At 39.9% G+C, this 24,585-nt stretch overlaps 1 protein-coding gene across 1 annotated transcript in view; it reads left to right on the plus strand.

The window, feature by feature from the left end:
* Pik3c3 (phosphatidylinositol 3-kinase catalytic subunit type 3) overlaps positions 1-20,727 on the plus strand; it is a 76,139-nt gene extending 55,412 nt beyond the window's left edge. The window contains exons 21-25 of the mRNA XM_051202278.1: positions 709-783; positions 7,678-7,846; positions 9,631-9,721; positions 16,430-16,555; positions 20,280-20,727. Of these exons, the coding sequence (XP_051058235.1) occupies positions 709-783; positions 7,678-7,846; positions 9,631-9,721; positions 16,430-16,555; positions 20,280-20,294 (476 nt within the window). The 3' untranslated portion in view covers positions 20,295-20,727. The remainder of the gene's footprint in view (positions 1-708; positions 784-7,677; positions 7,847-9,630; positions 9,722-16,429; positions 16,556-20,279) is intronic.
* Positions 20,728-24,585: the final 3,858 nt, after the last annotated feature.

The following is a 24,585-nucleotide window of genomic DNA, read 5'->3' on the forward strand; positions in this document are numbered from 1 at the left end:
AATTTTTATTAACGCTAAGCAAAACTAACAGATCTGTTTGGACAGCGATCTTGCGGCTTTGGAGTTACCTGTTCTTGGAAGGAAGGAAGTAGGACCAAGCTTTCTGGTTTCTTTATCATTTCCTGTCATGTGTGCCAGTCACCATGCAGCTTCTGTTCCTAAGAACTAATTTTCATTTCTTTAAGATATTATTTTATAACACATTGTAAAGGAGGGATTAAAAAGACAATACTGGGGCGGGAACATTGGCTAAACAAGCCAGTTATAGATTATGGGATGACTGACAGTTTATCTTATATGTATTTATTAGGTAGTCACCATTAGCATATCTATTTCAAATGACAAATGCTAAATGGATACTTCACTTAAAGGTCACAAAGCTTAATTTAGCTTCTGAGACTTTAAAAAAAAAAAAAAGAACCTGATAATTTGACAAAAATTCTTCAAGATTTGTCATTGCAAATACTAATTTCTCTAGTGTTCACAGTAATAACTAACAAAACCAGGGACAGGGAGGCTGCAGCTTCCTTAGTTAGCGGGGAGATGAGAGACAGTGAAATTCAAGGGAGGCCTCAGCTTCCTTAGTGCGGAAGTTGGAGATGATTAAAACCAAATCAAAACTAAAGCAGTGCTGATTACTTTCATGGTCAGTGGAGTGTGGGACCCAAATGCTGAGTGTTGTCTTTCCCAATTTCTGGTGTCTTCCAGCTGGCTACTGTGTGATTACGTACATTCTTGGAGTTGGAGACCGGCACCTGGATAACCTTCTGTTAACAAAAACAGGTAACAAATCAGTAACGTAAGAAGGCGTATGTTTAGCCAGAGAGTGGATGCTTTTAATCCTAGCACTTGGAAGGCAGAGACAGATTTCTGTGAGTTCAGGGCCTGCCTGGTCTACAGGGTTACACAGAGAAATACTGTCTCAAAAAACAAAAAACAAAAGAGAGGGAGAGGGAGGAAAAAAGAAGATGTATTTTAGTATGTGGTGCTTTTTCCTTTATCCTAGAATCAACTTATTAACAAAATAGATTGCATACTTATTGGTAAAGTATAGGTTGTTTAATTTTTTTTTATTTCTTCTTTTCTGTATGTGTATTTGTTGCACACATGCTGTGGTGTATGGGTGGTTATCAGAGGACAGCTGTCAAGAACAGGTTTTCTCTGCCTACCATGTTGATCCAGGAGTTCCATCTGAGGTCTTCGGGACCATGTGGAAAGTGCCTTTAGCTCTTGAGCCATCTCACTGGCCCAAGATTCTTCTTAAGTCCCCTAAAATGGGGCTCTGGAAGGACACTTCGGGATTGGCCCAGACTGAGTAAGAGCACTTGAGCAGAGAGCCTGGAAGTGACCCTCTCGCCCTCCTGCATGCGCAGCCTCTGTAGAAAGCCACGTGTGCAGGCGCCCGGGCTCTTCTTGTGCATGAATTGTTCCTTGTCCTCTTCCCATAGGTGTCCTGTCTTGAGCAACTACTTTATGGTTTCCTTTCTCCATCGAGTACAAGGAGTGCTCACTCCCTTCTCCCTTCTCCATGCTAACTTATTAGCCCATCTGTCTGTTTGTTTATTCTCAGGGTTTTCTTCTGTAAGCTTCCCAGTACTGGGATCCTACATTACACCACCCGCCTGATCTCTGAGTACAGTTTGTAAACCTACAGCTCTACACATCCCTCCTTTCCTTTTCATTCAGCTTGGCATAGCCAGATGCTTCCTTGAAGTCTGATCACACAGGGACAGGGGCAGGGACAGCCATTCTCTTCAGTGTTGCCTCCCTACTGCCTGGCTCCTCCCCTCCCTTCCATTTCTGCAGCTCACAGCCCAGTCCCAGAAGCCCACTAATGTCTGTTAGTAAGTGTGTTCCTCAGCTGCAGAACCCATCGGTAACATGCCAGTTCTGCATTTTCCGTGTCCCTTATTGAAGCCACCAGCGTATAATCTCCCAAGCTCACATCACCCTGCCACAAGACAAGTACCCTTGTTTCTTCTTTCTGGAAAGATCTTTGCTCAGATGTATGCAGGGCAGACTTTGGTTGTTGTCTGGTCTGAATTAAGATGCTCTTAGCAAACCTGTAATTGTTAGGTCAATGGCAACATGTACGTTATCCCGTCACTCTATACTTACTACTTCATTCTGTCTTCTTTATGTTGGTTGAAGGTGTTTTGTTTATGCCAACACTGACTCCTCATCAGTCATTTCCCAGTCAGGGTGTAAGGCCTATGAGAACAGGGGCCTTGTCTTCAGTTAACCCCATCCCTCTAGAGCCACAGGCAGCCAGCACTTAGCTAAGTGAATAGGAAGGTGAGGTTAGAGTAATGGGTAGCAAATCATCCCAGCTCGTCTGTGTAGTTCTTTCTTTGAATTAAATAATCCAAGTATCTGTACCTTTTTGCAGAAGCTAGGATTTGAAATTACTGTTTAAAGCCTTTTTTTTCTTGTATGCAGATGTTTCTCTGTCTCTTTTGCATTCCTCTGATTATGATCACCAGAACTTAAAGGAATAGTTGAATTTAATTTAATTGTTAATATCCTAACCCTGCTAACTCACATACTATAATAGAATTTCCATATTCATTTTGAATTATTGTATGTGGGATTTACTTGGTTGAATTTGTGTCTGGGATGCCATGTTCTGTGTTGACCAGGTAGTCTCTGTAGTAACCAAGACCAAAGGACACTTTCTGGTTGTCACAGAGGTTCTTGGCTAATTTAGCACTTCAGCAAAAAGGTCTTTATAAAGTGTCAGGATGTGATTGAAAGCACTCTCATTTGGAAGAAGTTCTCTTGTGTCTCGTTTGTCTCCTTCCAGAACCACAGAGGTTCCCAGTTATTGCCATCTACACTGCAAAGCAGCGTCCGTCTCTGGGATTTTATGTGCTTTTTAGTTTTGTGGGGGTTTTTTTTTTTGTTTGTTTTGTTTTTTTTTTTGTTTTTTTTTTTTTGTCTTTTTTTTAATCTCTTGACTTTCATGCTTTTTTCTTTTTTGAGAAAGAGAGAGAAAAATCAGGAAGTTGGGTGGGTAGAGAGGTAAGGAGGTAGAGAAAAGAATATGATCAAAATAAATTGTATGAAAAAGATTAAGAAAAGACATGAAATCCTTAGAAGAAAACTCATAGAAAAAAAAAAAAAAAACTTGAAATAAAAGGTCTCATTGTTGTATAAATCAGATTATGAATTCTTATAGTTTCCACCAGAGGGCACTTCAAGTTTGCCTGTAGATAAGGAACTTCCAAGAAATGTTTGTGAGAAACATTTTTTTTCTTTCTTTCTTTCTAAACAGCAAGGTATTTTCTCTTTTGCTCTGTTTTCTTGAGTTTTTTTTTTTCTCTCCCCCTCCCTCCCTCCCTCTCTCTCCCTCCCTCCCTCCCTCCCTCCCTCCCTCCCTCCCTCCCTCTCTCTCTCTCTCTCTCTCTCTCTCTCTCTCTCTTTCTTTCTCTGTGTAGCCTTGACTGTCCTGGAACTCACTCAGTCCATCAGGCTGGCCTCGAACTCATAGAGATCCACCTGCCTCTGCCTCCTGAGTGCTAGAACTAAAGGTGTGCACCACCACCTCCCAACTAAGGTTGTTTATTTAGCTCATCTTCCCAGTAATTCATCCAGTTATATACTGCAGTAAGCATTTTAAGTTTTTTTTTTTTTATTAGGGAAATTAGTTTAAAAATAAATATAAGCAAGCTTAAATCTAGCTAGGTATGATAATTCCCACCTATACTCCCAGCACTGGGAAGGATGAGGCAGGTGATCAGGTGACCAATCACTATAAGGCAAGACCAGCCTGCCTGGATTGCTGAGAAAGATCCAGGCCAGCCTGCTGTACAGAGAGAGACTGTCTAAAAACTTTAAAATAAATAAATAAGCATACCAGAGAAATGCTTTCAAAATTCTTGGTTTAGGGCACAGATGGTAATGTTTCAAGTTATGTTATCTATAAATAGTATCATGGCTGAGTTTTAACAAAGTGAATTTTGACTCAGTTTATTGCAGGAAGTATATTTTAGTTGGTTTATTTTAAATTGCCTCATTTTAACCATCATCCCTTGTGTATTTTGGTCCATTATGCCATGATCACAAATCTTGCACTATATTAGAAGTTGAGAACTTTAGGCTGTCTTAGGTAGCTGTCATGTCTCAACAGCTCATGTGCAATGTCTGTCTGCTCTGTTCCCATTGCCAGCACAGCAAAGTTCAGAGTGACTTTGTGCTTTGACAGTGGTGACTGTGCAGAGTAACTAGAGGTCTTCTGTTACCTCTGTGCAGTTCCCTGATGGGAGACATGGGGGGGGGCTTCAGATTTAACTTACTGGTGCCCCAGAGAGTATTGATGGGCTGGGAGAGGACTGGCTAAAGAGGTACTCTAGGCATGTGTGAAATAAGGTGCTTCAGTGGATATGAATAATTAAATGTAATGTGCTTAAATGTGAGCCATGGGTCTCAGTTATAGATTTCCCTCTCTTGGTTTGAGTCCTTTTAGCTTGTTGGCTCGTTGCTTAGTTGAGCAGCAGAGGGCGCTGTATATCCATCATGAAATTGAAGGTCTTTATCAGAAGGACTTGTAGTCAGTTAATGACATCTTTCTTTTTTAAGAGATCTGCAATGATGTTTTACTTGTTATTGAATTGCTATTCCATCCATCCTGGAGAAAGCAGGAAGCCACAAATTTAAACTGGCATGAGACAGGGGGATTTTTGTTATCCAGGGTTGATGTCTCTGGATGAAACCATAGCTTGCTTAGGGTGATCAGTCCTGATAGAACTTATTTTAGCTACTGGTCTGTTGCTGTGGTGAAACACCAAGACCAAAGGAACTTTTATAAAAGGAAACTTTTAATTTGGGGCTTGCTGTAGTTTCAGAGTGTTAGTCCGCGTATATCATGGTAGGCAGTGTGGTAGCAGGCAGCCCAGCAGACAGGGCTGGCCCTGGAGCTAAGAGTTTACATCCTGATCTGCAGGCAGCAGGCATAGAGGCAGGGCCTGGGCTTTTGAACTTCAACACCTACTACAGGGACACTTCTCCTTCAGCAAAGCCATACCTCTTAACCCTCCCCAAACCGTTCCACTAACTGGGGACCAAGCATTCAAACATGAGCCTATAGGGAAAATTCTTATCACCACCACCACAGGACTCAGCTGAAATGATGCTTGAAATTACCATAACTTTTGATAAAGAATTATTTTTTATTTCTGGGCTGTAGCTGGAATGAAGAGGGCCTTGGCTTAATAGATGCAAACAGACACATTTAGAGTGTTCCTGGTACAAGGAAGTTCCTGGGGTTTGGGATAGTAACAGTAGAATATGACTCTATTTTGGACTCTTACTGGCTCATTGTGAGTTGAGTAAGGGAGAAAGATGAGTGTAGTCTTTAGTTGGTAGCAACTGCTTAGGGAATGTGTGCTCTGCTGTAGGCGCCAGGAGCCTCGTGAGCTATTACAATGCATGCTCCCTTCTCTGATGATGTCTAGTTGTCTCAGGCTCTAACTCCTTGTCTTTCTTTCACCTGCACCATCTAACCTGCAGTAGCCATAAAAAACAACCCAGTTCCTACATGATTGACCACTTCTTTGTTTAGGGGAAGGTAAGGTGGTGACTCAGTAGAAGAGAGTTGGTGTTTCCGTGTTACTTTTTCACTGTAACAGCCCTTTATCCTGTGAGTCTTCAGGCCATTAGGATAAACACTCATTCACCCATGATCTGCTCCCTGTGCTGTGAGAGCTTTTTCCCAGGCTTGATGTTTGCAGCTGAGCTGTTGTGCACACTGTCCTCGACTCTTTCCCTAAAAATGTCCAGTTTAATCATTTAGTTTCTTCTTCTGGTAAAGATATCTAAAAGTTGCAGAAAGGGAGGTGACATCTGTGTTTAATTGTCCTTGTTCCTGTCATTCATGAGTCTCAGGTACAGTCAATTCCAAATGCTCAGGCATCTTTAAAGTCATTAACACTCTATTGTCATTTTTAACTGTTTATTCATTCCTTTGTTTGTTTACTGAGGGGTTACATGTGAAGATCAGAGGACAGCTTGCTAAGGTCTGTTTTCCCTTTCCTCTATGTGGCCCCAGGGATCAAACTCGCATCACCAGCTTGGCCACAGGCACCTTTTCCTGCCCATCTTCTTGCCAGCAACAAGATTTATTTTGGAGAAAAGTTGAAAGTTTTCATTTTTACATGTTACTTAAAGGACTTAAAATAAATATTTGTGAGCTGCTTTAGGAGACCTGATTATTGGATGGTGAATAGCTTAACTTAGTTTTGAATAAATCCTATCATTTTAAGTTATTTTTTCCTCTTCAGAACTGTTAAGACTTTAGTCATCTCTCCCTTAATGGTATTTTATTTGTTGTTGTTGTTTAGTTTTCCTTGACTGTTTAACGTGTGTGTGTGTGTGTGTGTGTGTGTGTGTGTGTGTGTGTGTGTGTGTGTGTGTGTAAAACACAGAGAGAGAGAAAGTTATAATGGTAGTGGCAACTGGCCCTTAGAGCATTAACTGTATGCCAGGTACTGTGTTACAGTATTCTCTTTTGATTCTACAGTTATAATTTGCAAAGTGTAGCAACCAGGTGTAAGTTTTTTTTGTACTTTAATTATTTATGCTCCTAATTCTAAGGTCCTGCCCCTTCCTACACAGTGACAAATACCCCAGAGTTTATAAGCATAGAGACTCTGTGTCTATCACTGATGCATGTCTTCCACGGACACAGTGACTGTGCTGACACTCAGGAATAGCAGTAAATAGGAAGGAAGGCATAGCCAACATCTTAACTAGGAGTCGGTGTGGAAAATTGATTTGCATATGAAAAGTAAATTCAGTCTTCTATGGCTGGTACCCTTGATGGGAAAAATAAGGTGGATCTGTGTGAAACAGGTCATAATGGATTATACAACAGAAGACAGAATAGGTAGATTGCCCTAAAGTGGGCTTAGTTAGCTTTCTAAACCAGTGAATTCCTTCCCTCAATAGTTAGTGCTTCCTGTGTGCCAGAAGCTGTTCTGAGCAGGACTTAACGACAGTAAGTCTCAAGTCTCTGCTCTAAGATATCAGTCTAGAACATCCTTGCTTCGTGACAACTTGTAAATCATTAGGTGTTTCATGGACTGCGTGGTGAATCATCATGGAGCAGAATGATCCCATTCTTGTGTGCTTGTGTGCCTGCTGTGAGATTATGATGTAAGACTTTTCTTGGGAGGAACTGCGGCTGTGTTCAGCTCTTGCTAGTCATAGATACAGTGGTCAGATCCCTGGTCTACAGCTAGGTAGCAGATAGAGTAAACCAACCATACAACTTGAAATTAGGATTGTTTTTTACAGTCATAATTTAATAAGAGTCAGGGTTTCATTTTAGGAATGCTAAAATCAAAGAAATGGCTGCTTCATAAAGAGCAGTTCATTCAGCCTAATGAACAAGAGATTCTCTGCTGGGCCTGACTCATTTCCAAGCTGGTCAGACGTTTGCTCCTTGATTCTTCAATTCTAAATATGAGTTAAAAATTTTAAATTAATTTTAATCGGGATGGTTTTTAAGCTTGCTTTTTCTTATTTCCAAGAATTAAACTATACTCTGTTTTGAAGGGTATAGAATAATTTAATGAATTAATTTTTTTCAAAGAGGCACTTCCATGAATTTTATAAAATATCTTCATCCTGGCTTACAAAGGTAATTGTGAAAATGACTGAGTTCTCTTTTGCATCCAGGGAAACTCTTCCACATAGATTTTGGGTATATCTTGGGCCGAGATCCAAAGCCTCTTCCTCCTCCGATGAAGCTGAATAAAGAGATGGTGGAAGGGATGGGTGGCACACAGAGTGAGCAGTACCAAGAGTTCCGAAAGCAGTGTTACACGGCCTTTCTCCACCTGCGAAGGTGAGGGGATTGTAAGTGTGCCTCACCGAGTGCTAAAGCCGGGTGTGGAACCGTGTGTGTGTGTGTGTGTGTGCATGCGCGTGTGCATGAGCGAAGCTGAGGGAGCTGTACTCGTCTCACAAAGCACTAGATCCAGTTATGGAGATGGAGCCAGTGTATTTACTAACTGACCTTTCTCAGAAAGACATAATGGCATTTTTCAGTATATTTGCTACATATAACGATAAACCCAGCTTTAGAAGATCTTGCTTTCCCACATTTATAACCTATCAGTTAAGAAACTGAAATTATGAGAGACTAGGCTAACTAGGAGGAGTTTTACTCCATCCTTTTTTTCTGGCAGCAGTGTCTAGCAATATAGTAGCCACTGCATTGGCTTAGATACAGTCATGATACATGAGCAGATTTGTTTTCTAGCATTTTTTTCTATGCTTTTCAAGATAATTCAGAGTTTTCAATTTTTTTGTCTCTTTAGTATCTCATGATTCATTCTGCTCTGAACAAGGTTGATTTTGCTCTGTGCTTCTTCATTGTCACTCTGTTCTTCTTTCATCATGGTTTGATTAAAAAGATTGGATGACTTAGGTTATCAGGAAGAAAAGAAACTCAGGTACTAGAACATGGACAGAATTCTCACCATCAGAAGTGTCAGGATCAGTGTCTACAGTATGTTCACCTAACTATACAAAAAGAATTTTCTTAGTACAGCAGAAATCCTAGTATGAGGTATGTGTGCATTCCATCCCAGGGTGTGCCTATAACCTCACCAGGTATTGTGTCATCTACAAAAAGCAGCAGTTCTAATTTTGATCTGTATGTATTTATTTCTCTTGTCTTATTCTGGTTGCTAGATCAGCTAATACTAATCTGACACTAATTTAAATAAGATCATCGAGCGCAGACTTCCCTGCCTTGGACCCTATTATAGCATTTAGTATTTTGTAATTGAGAATGATGTTAGCTGTAAGGTTTTGATAAATGTTTCAGTTTTGTCTACTGCACAAAAGGCCTTGTGTTAAGGTTTTGTCCACTGGGTGGCACTCCTGGGAGGTTCTACAGGCTTTTAGGAGAAGAGGTCCTTTGGTGATTAGTGCACTGCCAAGGGGCCCTGAGGACGGGGACAGGCAGGAGGTTACAGATTGATAGCTGCAGTGGTACCCAAGGATACCTGTTCACTGGAAGCGGAAGGAAACCAATGTGTTTTATAAACTGCTACTGGAACATTCGTAGTGGGTAGAGTGAGAAAATAAAAGCCAGTTATTAATGTAGAACTGAGTTCACATTCCTTATTACAAACAACATCACACAAGGGTCTAACTTAAGTGTACATACATTGTCTCAAGGAAAAGGTCTTCATATTGCAATTTTTAGTTCTCATGCCATGGAATGTTAACTTTTATAGTTTCCATCTAATAATGATATTCTCGTTTTCAGAAAATAAGAACAAGGAGGAAATACTCTCAGTGCAACTAGAGTTTTGTAACATTGAAGATGTCTTTTTAGGTGACAAGCATATGCTTTCTTATGACTCCCTAGATTGTTGTTTAGCCATGGCTAAATGAAAGAAAGGGAAATGACATTATCCCATGAGTCACTCATGAGTGACTCCAAGGAGTTGAACAATACCTTCAGGAAGTACAATCACTGTTGCATATTTACTCATACTGTCTGGAACTTTTGATTAGTTGTAGTCATATAGTTACAGTTGCAACCACCTTTGGAAGTGTTCTTGATAAGGCAAAGAAGTCTAGAATTCTAACTCGCTTTCTTTCTTGCTCTTTTAGGTATTCAAATCTGATTTTGAACTTGTTCTCCTTGATGGTTGATGCAAATATTCCAGATATTGCTCTTGAACCAGATAAAACTGTAAAAAAGGTAATTTTCTACTTCCTTTGGTGTATAATACAGTCCATGTTTCATATATAAAAATGGGTAAAGACTGCAACAGCGCATGCCCTCTTTTTGCCCCAGCCTATAGATTATTCACAGAGTCTAAAGAAGAGTCCTATGTTCCTCTATTCGCATTTCAGAAGCAGCAGTCTCTCAAGTGTTCTGTGGTACTCGTGTTCACTTCTGTCTGTACCCATCCCTGTACACATAGTATGAATCTAGAGAGACCACTATCTCACTGTGGGAAGTCCTCTTCATGCCGAGATGGTAACTCTTCCTTTAACATTGCTAACAAGGTGCCTGGCATGGTGGCCACAGGTGGACCATGCTATGGATGCCATATCATGTAGATGTCTCCCATCTGTCCCCTCTGTTTTGGATTTTACCAGGTCACTGTGGAGCCTGTGTTTGTTTTCTTTGTCAACAATCTATAAAGATAACTAGTGAAAGCTGCTTAGCGTGAGCGGTCACTTATCTGTCTTAAGTAGAGTTCCAGCAGGGATGGGAGGAAAGGTGTTGGATTTGAATTCTTCCCTTTAATCTACTTTCTGATAGCTACTTCTCATGAGAGCAGATGGAAAAGAGTTTAATGTATCTAAAGGCAAAAGATAGTAATGCATGCAATGTTCGACCTCTGAGATTTGTGCAGGCTTTTAACTTGTAGAAGTATAAAATGTCTGAAAGACGGTACCATTCTCCACAATAGAGCTTCTCGGGCATTACAAGTCATGACTCACACCAGCAAATCTATGTCTTGGGAAAATGAAGTTCAGCTATGATTGAACAGGAGGGAGACCAGGTTTCCTCAGGTTTTACATGTTGAGCAGTCTAGGAGAAGAATTTGAATAGAGTTATTTTACTTAGCCATTTAAGAAAATAAACTCTTCAAGGATTCCTGTTTTATTCAGGCAGATGGTACACTGGTCTTTCCATTTCTTCTCTGATATGGTCAACAATATTCAATGAAACTTCTTTTTGTTTCGAAGGAGAGAAACTGTTTGTGTATCCAGTTTTTTGCCTTTGTTTTTCCTTTACTGACTAAAGCCCATCCATCAGGAAAGATAATTGACTGATGAAAAACCCTTGAGCTGTGAAGGATGCCTGCACCAGGCTTCACGTGACCCCCGTGTTCTGCTTGCATCTGGTCTATTAAGGATGTCTTGTAGTTTCTTTGAAACTTATTTGTCATATCTCCGTCATGCTCAGTCTTCCCTGAGTGTGGGTGTGTTCGGAAATCATTTGGGAAATTTCTGGCAGTGTTTATCAGACTTGCAACATTCAGTGGTTTCTTTGACCAATTTAAGCCATGCCATAGGCATTGGTTTCTTTACCTGTTAAGCTGTGTCACAGAAAGTGCTGTCTTTAGCTCTTAGGCCATGCCACATAGGCAGTGGTTTCTTTGGCCAGTTCTTATTTGTCCTGCATCCTCTGTTGTGCAACCACCTATTTCAGGGAGTCATGTGGCTCTCTTACCAGCTGTTCTTACAGCACTGTTTTAAAGCTCCAAACAATTCTCTATGTGAAAAATGAACTAGAAAGCAAATTTGTTAGATATTTTTTTAGACTAATAATGCCTACCACTTTGTTTCAGTTAAATAGAACTTTAAAGGCATTTTGCCATATTTTTTGAAACTATTTCATAACAGATGTCTTGCTTTCTGATCTTTCATCAAAATGTGAAGTATCCAGTTTAAATGTAGATTTAGCACTGTCATAACAGTACTTAAAATGGGTGTTGAGTAAAATTGGTTTCGTATTGGTTTAATTACTTCTTTCAAAGGAAATAGACTTTATGCTTTAGTGAGGTAATCATTGATATTATTACTTCATCATATGACTGATTGGACAGCACACCAGCTAGGAGAACACAGAAGTGTGCATGAAGCTGTTGGGTCACAGGAGTGTGGGTCATAGTGCCTGGTAGGCCCCATTATTTCCTGTTTCTCACTTCTTATAGTAAGTAACAAGCTTTATAGTTCCTTGGGAAATGATCCCTTGCATGTGACATTTTTGTTACTCACATTCATTTACTTGAACACACGATTGTCCTGAACTGTGAAATTGAGTTAACAGACCTCAACCCCTAAATATGGCCTTGGCCTTTAATCCAACAACAGCAATAAGAAGGTCTCCCTAGCGTGGGCCTTCAAGAAATCGCTAATCTTCACCTGAAGTTATCCTATGACCCTCAGTTCAGAAAGCTCCCCACAAAGTGGCGGACTAGGGTGCTGCATAGAGACAGGGAACATACAAGAGCTTTAGTTGTTTCATTGGGCTGTTCCACGCCCTCATCAGACTTGATGAAGTATTGACACTCCCCCCATCCCATTGGGTCGTGGCTTTCTAAAGGAAAGTCTAATGTTACCTAAGTATCCATGTTATAGAAAAATGTATGTACTTTTCTGTTAATATAAATATTACATGTTGTGGTTAAATGAGTGCACCTTTCTGTTATTGTGGGATATGCCTTGAAGCTTGTGTTGGGAAGTGTACCATCATTAGCTATAAACATCAAAAATTACCTGGTAGTTGTGGGTCAGTGTGCCAAGCAGAGCTCGGTTATATGAAAAGCTCACTCAAAACTGTTGTAGATCTTTCAAGCTAATTACTTGGAACAAAGAATGCCAAATAGTTTAATCAATAAAAATACATTTTGATAAAGTGAAGTATTTTGTTAATTTGACCAGAGCTTAGTGAATTAAGTAAGCTTCGTCAATGAGCAAATCAGCCCTATTAGTTTATTACATAAGTATAATATGTGTTTTTATAAATATTTAGATGCATGTGTAAAGTACTGAAATCATTTGAAAATAGACACTTTTGGGCTGGCAAGTTAGTTCACTAGGTAAAGGTGCTTGTCACCAAGCCTGATGACCTGAATCTGATCCCCAGAACCTAGATGGTAGAAAGCAAATTTTTTCCCCCAAAGTTAGTCTCTGACTTGCACTGTGGGAGTGTGCTTAATAATAAACAAGCAAGTGAATACACAAATGGAAACCTGGGGACAACAGTCTGGTTCCATAGCAGATTCTGTGTCAGTGTGAGATACATAATGAAACAGTTTCTCAGGAAGAAAAAAATAAAATGAGCAAATTACAAACTAAAGATACATAAATACATCTTTAATCACGGCTGGCCTGTGTTGGGTGTGTTGGGCAAGTGTTAAGGGCCTGTTGTCTACCACTCTGCTTTTCTCAAGTGTAAATGCCACTGCACTCATCCTCTCCTTTCCCTGGACAGTCTTGATGCTTTCACATCTCGTTCTCGTTCACTGCAGTGTCTGTGAGCTGCTGCTTGCTTGTGAGTCATGCCCTGGTGTGTGTATGATAATATTAGTAGTCCGTTTCCCTGTGCACAGAAATTGTTGTAAGAGAAACAGACGGCACGCGGGATAAAAGGAATAAAGGTTCCAACTTACTGGATAATGGTGGGTGATAAAGGTGAGACAAGGGAGTGGGGGTGACATCTTGAGTTGGCAGTGATTTGGTGATTTTAGCTGTAGCCAGGAATGGCCCCACTATTTCATGAGCATGCAGCCCTGAAATAAGACTTCTTACTGCAGAAGTGTGCATCACTTGAGACAGAACGTGTGCTCCCTAACAGTCTTTGGCTTTGTGACTAGAGGCGGTGGATTTCAGGTCTTTGTAGATTTTAAAATGTGTAGCCGTCTTCAGAGGGTTGGAGTGGGAGGCACTAAAGAGATGTTTAATGGATCCACATATAAACATGACTGCCTAGCAGCCAGGGCCTTGTCATTCCCATTCCCTTTATTTCAGTAATTAAAAGAAACCTCCCAACTCTGATGCCAAGTTTATGCAGTAATTTAAGGTACTGTTTTCTATTGGGGAATTTAATGGAGACATTCTGTCTTCAAATTGATTTCCTATTAAACTTTAAAACAAAGAAATTATATATATTACAAGAAGCTATAAATAGCTGGCTGTATTTGGGGTAACCTTTAAAATTAAATTGCCCATTGTTCCTGTTTGATGACCATGGCTCCTGCTGGATCAGCCTGTAGATGTCATGATACCCACTCCCATGCAGTCTGGGAGACACAGACTTTCCTTTGCTTTAGCAATAGCTGCATGTCTTGTTGAAACAGTTTCTAGTGGTGGTCCTCCTGTAGACATGGTTGGGTGGGATTTGGTTTTTCTCTGTTTTGTTTTTTTTTTTTTTGTTTGTTTGTTTTTTTTTGTTTTTTAAGTTACTCCTTTAAATCCTCTTCTATTACACCTAATAGATTTGGTATTCTAATACAGCACAAATAAATGAACTCAGGAAGAAAATAAGTCAAAAATTTTCTTTTCATTTGGATGAATCAAAGGTGTCCCTTTGTTGTAGTTACTTTTATGATTACATTACTAAGGAGTTGCTACAGGGAAATATTCTGCTTTGTCTGCTGTTTGTTTAATTTTGAAATAGGGTCCTATGATGCCCAGGCTAGACTTTAAGTTAGGATTCTTCTGCCTGCGTCTCCCAGGGTCATATCCAACATAACCTAGCTTTCTGACTAAGATAATTTAATTGGGAAAGTCTGCATTTTATTTAATTGAAAGCTGCTGCTGTGAGAGAGATCCTAAACATTATTTTTATTCAAAGGTCTTTCTATATTAGCTTGTATAAATTGAACACTCAAAAAATACTTAATTTAAACAAAACCATCATGCTTCTTAGTATAGAATGTGTTTCAGGGCTTTATTGGGGAAATTGTCCTACAAACTTAAGAATTGTTAAGGTAGATGTGTGTGTGTGTGTGTGTGTGTGTGTGTGTGTGTGTGTGTGTGCGCGCGTGTGCGCGCGCACACACACACACACACACACACACACAAATATAGCAAACCTAGGCTGTATGATTCTGGTGTGGTGCAGAAACTTTAGGCCATTCTATGGGTTTTGTTTTATTTTATTGAATTCACACTTAATAAAATCATGCTCTGTAAATAGACTAAATTGGATTGTTAGCAGGATCAGGGAAAATTATGCCATTGTTCAGAGATGGGAGTTTGTTTAGGTTGGTGCAGCTTTGGGAAGTAGAATAGTTTTGAGGTTGCTGGGTACATTTGAAGAGGGGTGTGTGCGTAGCATATTAAATGCAGGTGAAGGCACTAGGCTGCCAAGTGCATTACAGTGAGGGTGTGAGCACATAACTCAAAAGCATGTTGAAGCCCCAAGTAAAACTATCTCTTATGCTTTCCCAGTTGTGTCTGGATGCTAGGACTTTCCAGTCACTGGAGACACCATCAGTATGTGTCCCATTGGTAACTAGAATGTCTTCAGTATATTGCTGAACCTGTTTTGGCTCACTTTTGCTTTTAGATCATTTGAGCATCTGGTAGTGGTATAGTAGACGCCTCACAATAGAATCACCCACTGTGAAAATGTTATTCTGACTAAGTGACTCTTCTAGAGAAGCTGTGTGCTTCTTGAAAATGCGATGGTTGAAATTGGTCTACTGCGAGACAAGATTGCAAGTGGATCCTCAAGAATCAGGCAAATGAGGATTTCCCAAAATGGGGAAAGACTTTTCTTTTGCCTCTCTGTCCTGGCCATTGAAATCAAGCCACATGGTATACTCCACACTGCAGCTTGCTGTGGCTTTGGGTTGTATTACCTCTCCTTTCTCCTTTTCAGATAGTGTTCTGCAGTTAAATCCTATACATACCCATGCTTTTACTAGCAGACTTAATAAACTCAGCAAGGCACCAAACCAAAGCATCAGAAAGCAGGAAAATAAATGCAAGCTTAGGGAACTAGCTGGGAAAGGGAAGGTTTGCAGGAATGGGAGGCAGCTAGCAAGTAACAGAGGGTGAATTTAATGGCTATACAGTATTGTCAAAAATAAAAAAATACAGAATTAAGTAGTTTGTCTACTTGGGAATCCTACTCCCTTCCATTCTACGTTGAAGTAATACATGTGGGTCATTTATAACAGAGGAGTAAAGTGCAGTGGTTTTTATGCAGAGACATCAGACTCTCTGGAAGCACACACCTCTTTACCAGTTAAGGGTTCCTAAGGAAGCTTCCAACATCCTCGGTTTCGGAAGATAGATATTGTCTTTGGCAAGGCCATCACAGAGCCAAATAAGAGACTTTGTGTACCACATAATCAGGTTTTATCGAAAATAGTTCTTCAGTCACACTGGCTTCTATATTTGAGGAAACACACAGATACATGTATATGCATTCATGCATGCATTCATTTTTCTAGTGCTTAGTCCTATTAAAAATGAACTATGCCTTAAAATATGGCCTAAAAAACAATCCTGTCTTTGGACATCATAGACCCATTGAAATAATCTCTTACTAAGATCAGGGGGCTGCTGTGGGTAAGGCTTTTTTAGAACATTTCTTTATTTTTGCCAGTGATTCATGTACTTCTTGTGAACTATGACCATCAAGGTGTGTGTGAGTCAGGAGTTGTTAATGTGATCTCACTTTGCTGTCTCTGTTTCTGTCACTCAGTAGCTCTTGAGCAAGAATGCTCAAGTATAAAGTGCAGCTTTGAGTTAAAGAAATGGCATTTCTGTTCTTACGAGGAGTCAGTGTCTGTGATTGGAAGAGAGGCATTCAGAGTTCCTTATTGGCGTAACTCTTGGTGTCTTAATGATGTCTGTCCATTTGATTCTGTCTCTGCAGAGCATATTCCTGACTTGTTCCATTAAAAGGTTGATGTTGTCTGGTTCTCTCCAGGTTCAGGATAAGTTCCGTTTGGACCTGTCAGATGAGGAAGCTGTGCACTACATGCAGAGTCTGATTGACGAGAGTGTCCATGCACTGTTTGCTGCAGTGGTGGAGCAGATCCATAAGTTTGCCCAGGTAAGTTCCCCAGGGCTGTGTGCCCATCTCACCCTTGCCAGCTACTAAGAGACACTCACCTGCTGGTTCTGTTTTTCCTTCAAGCCTGAATGACTTCTTAGCAGTGGGTGAAGGGAGCATCTTGAAATAATACCATTTCTACATAGAAGAGCATTGTAGAACCCTTTCATAGGAATCTTTGTCCCATGTAGTCCATTACAGCTTCCCTTTGAAACTTACATGGATTTAGACACTTCGGGGTCTTGGTAAATGCTGTAGTATAAAGAAGCCAGGGAAAGCAGTCTACACCCATATCATGGATATGGATCAGTATTCATGTTAGTAGTATCTCTCCAGTATAAGGAAACTTTTGCATGGCATCCCTGGATGATGACCTTCAGATTTGATATGTTCCTTGTGTGACTCTCATAGTGAAGACGATTATGAAAATGGCTGTCAAAAAGTCATTCTCTTCCTCGTGTGAAGTCTTTCCTTACTCTTTGAACTCACTGAATCTTTGTTCTTCGCTCGCAAGTTCAAGGTCTTTGTTCAGATCCATCAAGCAGTATCCATTATGTCACCAAACCTTTCTGTTTCATTAGTTACTTCTTTACCACTACTTTTCTGTCACTTCCTGAAAAGTGTTTTAATGCAGGTTTTCTTGGTTTGATAATATCTTGAATAATAAAAGCTTTATTATATCCTTTCTCCATATTTAAGTCTATGTAGCTATGACTGTTCTTAACTAGCCACATTCTAAGCAAAAACACTAACACCCTTCAGGATACCCAGTGCACAGATACCGTATATGTAGTGTCCACTATCTCACCTCTATAAAGAATGTATCTCTTTGTGTATAGTAACCAATCTGTTTGGAACATGGGGCATTAGCCTACTTCCTCTTTCTTTCTTTTCTAGATGCAAAATAACCTAAAAAAAAAAAAAGAAAAAAAGAAGAAGTAGATGCTATTGAGAGCTCCCATTCTGTAGTACTCATTTCACCACTAGGCTTGAGGAACAGCAGTGTACAGTTTCTCATGGAGCAAAACAAAATACTGAGTTCTGTTGCCAATGAAAGTCTTCACTGAAAACCCATTGTTTTTAAAATTTATAATTTTTCTGAAGAGCCAGGGGATTCCCTACACAGCAGTTTAAGTAGCACGCCATTAAAGGTCTAATCATTGTGTGGCACAAACAGCAATGTGTCAGCCCATGTCCCACGTGTGTTCGGATGCATTTATTTGCTTTATATGAGCCATAAATGGCAGTCATAATAGCTGAGAAACAGTAAGAGCAGAGGCAGCAGCCACCCATCAGACACCTGAATGTGCCAGCACCAATGTGTGCTCCCTGCATTACTGCAGTTGGTTGTCTTGCCATTGACATACATTCACCATCTTGAAAGGCCAGTTGGTTCAGGTCTATACCTGTCACTAAAGGTTTTTTTGTGGCTCTATACTCAAGCTTTACTTTATTAGACATGAGTAGTGTTTGTTATTACTTACTTACTTGTAAATAGAAAAGAAATACTTTCATCTTTAATACCCTAATCTTCTGATCATCAAAAGTAAAAGTAAACTGGTGAACATGAATTTGCATGCCTTTAATCTTAGCACTTGTGAGGCAGAAGCAAGTGGATCTTTGTGAATTCAAAGCCACTTAGTGTGTGTATGTATGTATATATATATATATATATATATATATATATATATATATATATGACAGCCAGCACTACACAGAAACTCTGTCTCAAGAAATAAAAGAATTAAATTAAAAATCTTTAAACTGCTTAAAACACACACCACACACACACACACACAAACACACACACAAACACACACACACACTGTAATACATAAAGAGCTGCCAGAAATAGTTAGTCAGAAACAAATACTGTAAATATGGAACAGCACTGATTAGCCTATTGGATGAAGCCCATCCTGCCTGTCTCTCGCCTGTGCTGTTCTTCTGAGTGCATCAGGCCTGAAGCTCGGTTGCCAGTTGCTACATGGCCGAAGCATTAATATCTTCCAACTGTTCATTGTCATAATGGCATCCCCTGCCTGCCTGATGGGTGCCAGCTAAAATTCCCTGAATAGTATTTTCTTCCATACAGATACTTCTATTTAGGAAAGGTTTTTAAATACTTCCTTGTGATCCTGGGGAAAATCTGTCTGTCCCTCTTTGCCTCCTCAATTGCCTCAGCCTCAAAAAGCTTCTACTTGCTGTTTTCTTCCTCAGACTCATATCATCTTTAAATCTTTTATTTGATTTTTGAGATTATAATACTACATTTCTCCCTTCCCTTTTCTCCCTCCATACCTTCCATATTTCCCTCTTTGCTCTCCTTAAAATCCATGGCCTCTTGTTTGCATTAATTGTTTTTTGTTTGTTTGTTTGTTTTGTTTGTGTGTGTGTGTATATATATACATACATACATATATGTGTGTGTGTGTGTGTATACGTACGTACATACATACATACATATATATATTGCATTGTTTATTGAGCCTTAGGTGTGGGATTGGTTAAGTCCTTTTAAAAATGATTCTTCAGGACTATAGGGAGCTGAATGTTGGAACCAATTCTCATACTTAGTGTTCTTAATCTTTCTTTTTCATCGACAGACACTTTTGAAGTGTTTTAAAAAATCATTTGAGACCATCTGTTCAGTCACGGGATTTTTCTCACACACACATAAAAACATACATAAACATGCATGGGGATTTGATTTCTGAAGTGCTTCCAGGATCTTCAGACTGTTAGCATGTCAGTGTGGGTCTTTTACAGTTTGCCTTTTACCAGCAGTTTCAATATTTATCATGTGAAAGCTTTTGAAAAGAACCTTGTGGGTTTCATAACAGTCCCTCTTCACAGTGTCAACCTGACCCCAGCCTTGGCTGTGCTAGGAGCATGCTTCCTGCTTGTTAGAGGACTCTTGAGTTAGGACCTCGCTGTTGGGTCTGTATGGGTTGTTACCTATAGAGCCCAGCCTGGTTCTTGCCACATGTAGGTTCCAGATAAAGTATATGATTTTGTGTGTAATGGGAACCAAGAGAGTTCATTTCTCTGATATAGCCATTAATGAAAAGATTTAAATTGCTTCTGAAAAATGTAAGTTATTTCTTTTATTAGCATAAAATAAAGATTTTGCCATATTCTTACTTTAAATTGTATCAGGTTGAATTTAGTGAGAACGCTGGCAGTTTCACACGCACACAGGTATCTGCACACTGTAACACTTGGCAGGAAGATTCTGTCAGCTCCCAGCAGATGCAGTTCATAGACACTGAAGGTATGAGGGGTGTGGATGATACTGGATGCCTCCATCTCGCACTCAGCTGTAGGCTGGCTTTGTTCTTTCAGGACTGCATTAGGTTTCGTTTTCAGAGCAATGCAGAATTCAGCACTTGCATTCTGGAAGAAATGGCAGGCATTCAGTTGTCTTAAGAGCATGGCACTGAGAGCTAAGCATGTTCTTTGCAGTGTAATTTAGGATGGGTTTGCCTTCCAGTGATGATGGCTGGGATTTTTTTCTCCCACATAATAATTTGTCATTTTATTGCAATGAGTCAACAACTCCTATTCCAAACATTGTCCCACAAGCCTCTTGAGTTCTGTATAATTCCATCTTGATCCTACTTTGGGACATTTAGCAAAGTGATTAAGTCACTTTTATTAGTTTGTTTAATCTTGTCTCATGAAAAGTGAACTGAATGTTTTTATTTGTTTTTAATTTTAATAGTACTGGAGAAAGTGAAATTGGATTTGTCCCATCATGATGCCGTGATGCCTCACTCAGTAAGAAAACACATGAGAAGCCATTGCTGTTTATGGTAAAGACATCAGAGAAATGAACAAGGAAGAGAAGGTGTCCAGAAGACACTTTGTGGCAAAGTTTTGTTTCCTTGGATGCCACTGCTTAAATCTTGAATAGAGGGTTTGTTTAAAGCTACTGTGTTTAGAGCAGAGCATAGAAGCTCACATCTGTAATTTTAGAACTCTGGAGGCTGAGGCAGGAAGATCAGCCACACATTTGAAACCATCCTCAGCTACATAATGACTTTTGGGCCTGCCAAAAATAGTTGTATATATTGTCTTATAATGTATAAAGATAAACAGAGAATTATGTATATGTTTTTAAAAATACAGGGAAATTCTACTTTGAAACAGTAAAGCCTCTGAATGTGAAATGCCCCGTTTTCTTTTTTCGTAAGCATGTGAATTTGTTTTTCAGTTTTGAAGATGTTTTTTCCTCCTCTCTTTTCCTCATTCTGTTCCGCCCTGCCCCCATTTTTGTTAATAGGTTTCTGTATAATTTACATGATAATTTGCTTTTACATTTTCTCCCAAGTTTTATACGTGATAACACATTCTTTTTGCAGTTGAATGAGTGTCCTTTTAGAACGCTCTTTGTGAGCAGGGGTAATGAGATGCAGGACTCTACATTTGCAGCATGGCGCAGCCCTGGCCCTGTGCCCTGTGCCCTGTCTGCCACTTCCACTTCCACAGGCAGCACTGACCATCTCTTCAGGAGGTTGTAGAGTTGGGTGTGGGAATCAGCTGCTTCTGCCTATAGACAAATGGAGAGAGAGGTACATAAAGCACAGGGTACGGGCTGGGGAGGGGGGTGAGGGGAAAAACAGCACTTTAAGAAAGGGTTATCTCTCTTAGAACTATAATTATTGAGGTTTTGTTTTATACACAACAGTTCACAGCTCTCCTGAGTTGCACTTATGTAAAATGGAAGGTGAACGTGTGATGTGACTGTAGATGTGACAATCAACATGAGATTCCACCACATTCATGTGACACAGTATATGTTATCTCTGCAATAAATTGTAAGAGGTTTTTACATGTATTTGTGTGTGCACAGAGATGAGGGCAGCATGCCATAGCACTTGTGCAACAGTTAGAGGTTAGCTTTGAGGAGGTGAGTCTCTTCTGCCACCTGTGGTTGCCAGGGACCAAGCTCAGGTGGCAAGGCTTGGTGGCACACACGTTTCTTGACTCAATAGCCTTTTCTCCTGCCCAGTAAATTATTTTTCTGTGAAATTGAGATTGAAATGTTTTTTAAATAACTCAAGCATGTATCCTTTCTAAGTAGAATGTTTGTGTTTCAAGAATTCCCACCAACCTAACCAGCTTTTTCTGAAGAGTTCTTGAATGAGCACCCATCCATGGTGGTAGAGTTCCACAACTACACCTGCTGTAGTCATTTGTGTGCTGTAGTCATGTGACCTTGTAAGGGAAATGAGTATTTCTTAGGCTTGGCACAGCCAGGACTGCTTCCCTGGTGCCTAGTGTGTGCAGTAATCGAGACCTGAGAAGTCATGTCCCTCTCCAACGTGGACTTAACCACCTACCACCCACAGCCACCGTCTGTCTTCAGAGCTGCACCTTCATGTTCAGTAGCTGCCATCCCTCCTAGATCCCAACCAACCTTTTAAACATAACTTTAAACATAAATTTCCTCATGCAAATATGTCTTCATATGGGCTTGTGTGTCGATAGCCTTTTTTTAGCTTCCTTTATGTTTTAGATGTTTAAGACAGCCTCACTATTAGTTGGAGCTGGGCCTGTAAGATCCTTTGTAGTGTGTACTGTTCTCAAGCTTTCTGTCTGTTTTCATTTTGTTGTTGTTGTTGCCGTGACAAAATAGCTTAAGGTACAAAAGGTTTGTTTTGGTTCACACTGAGGGGCACTATCCGTTATGGTAGGAAGTGAAGGCAGCAGCAGCTGCAGAAGCTTGGCAGAGCTGGGACTGCATTTGCAGCCTGCAGCAAGCAGCCAGTGCACCTGCTAATTAATGTTCACCGACCTGCTCCTCTTCATACAGTCCAGAATCATCGAGGTCACATCTTCGCCTTTCTCAAGAACTTGAGATTTCGAGCTTCATAGAATACTGACTAGGTTGGAACAGCTGGAGCAGCATCATTGTACTGAGCCATTCAGAGGATGAATAATGTAGATGGAAAATCCCAGTTGAGTACAGAGGTGGCAGTGATCTGATCTGTTACTCAGTCTTAAATTTCCTGAGCAGGGAAACAGGAATAAAGGGAAAGCTGCCCTGTGGAGGGCTTCAAAAAAGACGACTTGGGCCAGACGTGCCAATGTCACCACCAGGTCCAGGTTGGACTTGGCCTGTCAGATATTTCTGGATTTTCTGTAGAAGACTCAATAGTGAATGTGGGGAAGACACTTAATGAGAAAGGGGTGAGACATGACATGTGCTAAGATCCCTTTAGAATAAGTCAAATTTCTGGCTAAACCACACACTACTTTTAAACAGTTAAAACTACAGGTGAATGAAGAGATCAACTTTTGAGAGATTACGGAGATTTTCTGGGTGAGAGTTTGATAATATGGTAAGAAAGCTTGATACTGATAAACTTGAAATATCTGGGGTTTTTTTTCTTTCTTTCTTTTTTCCCCTGCAAGGTATGGAGCAAGCATTGGAGTCCAAAAAAAAAAAAAAAAAAAAAAAAAAAAACACACACACACATTGGTTTGTTCCCCTGTCCTTACTTTGACTGAAATAATTTTGATAGGAACCTCCAATTATATGTACAAACAATACTTGAATTGTTACTGACGATATATGCTAACAAGTGTATTTTTGGGTTAGAGGAAGGGTTTTTTTGCTAGAACTGGAACTATGTTCCTCTAAAGCAACAAAGTGACTTATTAGCCTGTAAGGCAGTTTGTTTGTTCCATGTGCAAAATCAATTACTAGTCTGCATTTAAGAATTTCTATCAAGGTGACAGTTAATTGCTTTTTATGCTTTTTGTGTGTGTGTGTGTGTGTGTGTGTGTGTGTGTGTGAGACAGTAATCTATAATTAAACTGTTATATGAGATATTTACTACTGTAGTATTAATATAATGCCCTTATATACTTGTATAAGATATATAATCACATTTCCCTTAGGGTATAACCCCTCTTACAGTTCATTTATATTGTGTTTTTTACATTTTTATTGTTTGAGGATTTCACACATGTATACAGTGTGTTTGATTATATCCACTCTCCCCTCCAACTTCTCTGAACTTGTCTTCCAAATATGTTGTCTCCTTATTTTTTATGCACTTCTTCGTCTTATGCATGCATGCATGGATGTTGGGCCATATACTAGAGACAGGGCAACCTTCAGTGGCCACAACCTGAAAAAAAAAAAAAAAAAAAAGACTCAGAAATACCTTTAGAAAGAAATACCCATCAGTTTCCAATAGCTCCTCAGTTTGTGAGTCCACACCCCACTGCAGTCCTTGATAGAATTTTGGCCTGCAGACCCTGTATAGGCAAGTTGGAGCTACTGTGAGTTCATGTGAGCAATAGCTGTATCATGCCAGGAAGATAACATCCCATCTCATACTCCAGCTTTTAACCTTCTGTCCACTTCCTCTTCCAGAATGTCTTTTGAGCCTTTGGAGATAGTGATACAAATGTCCCATTTAGGACTAAGGACTTAGTCATTTATGTGTATCACTTTGGCCAGTTAAATGTGCACTGAGTGTAAAAAAGTTTCTATGACTGAAGTCAAAAGCCTGTACTTATGGGTATAAATGACTCACAAAATAACAATAGTAGACCCCACCTCTGCCACCAGGGTCTCTGGAACCTTGGGCTTTTTTACCAGGTAGATGACAGTAAAGAGATCATTTATTTAAACACAATTATAGAGTCACATACAGTATGAGGATACAACCAGTAATGCAAGGCGTAGGGTAAGTGTAAGAGATGAGAAGTGCCAAGCCAAGAAGAGTAATTCTCCCATTATAAGGAGACAGCTTGTAGGCAAGTCTCCCTTGTGTGTTATATAAGCGGAGAAATGAGGTACAGGCTAAGGTGTGTGGAAGAATGAAAGCTCCTAGAATGATCAAAAATGTTTTCTTGTGGCACCTTGTTAAATAATGTGTGAGGCCCCTCCACATTCAGGTGTCTCACGAATATCACTTTCTGTCCTATTTCACTCAATAGATAGTATAGCAGCTATGTTCATGGACCCAGTCAATCCAGTTTCCTGTCACATACACAACTCCTTTAGCAAT

Source organism: Phodopus roborovskii, unplaced genomic scaffold (assembly GCF_943737965.1).
Source record: "Phodopus roborovskii unplaced genomic scaffold, PHOROB, whole genome shotgun sequence".
Classification (NCBI taxonomy): Eukaryota; Metazoa; Chordata; class Mammalia; order Rodentia; family Cricetidae; genus Phodopus; species Phodopus roborovskii.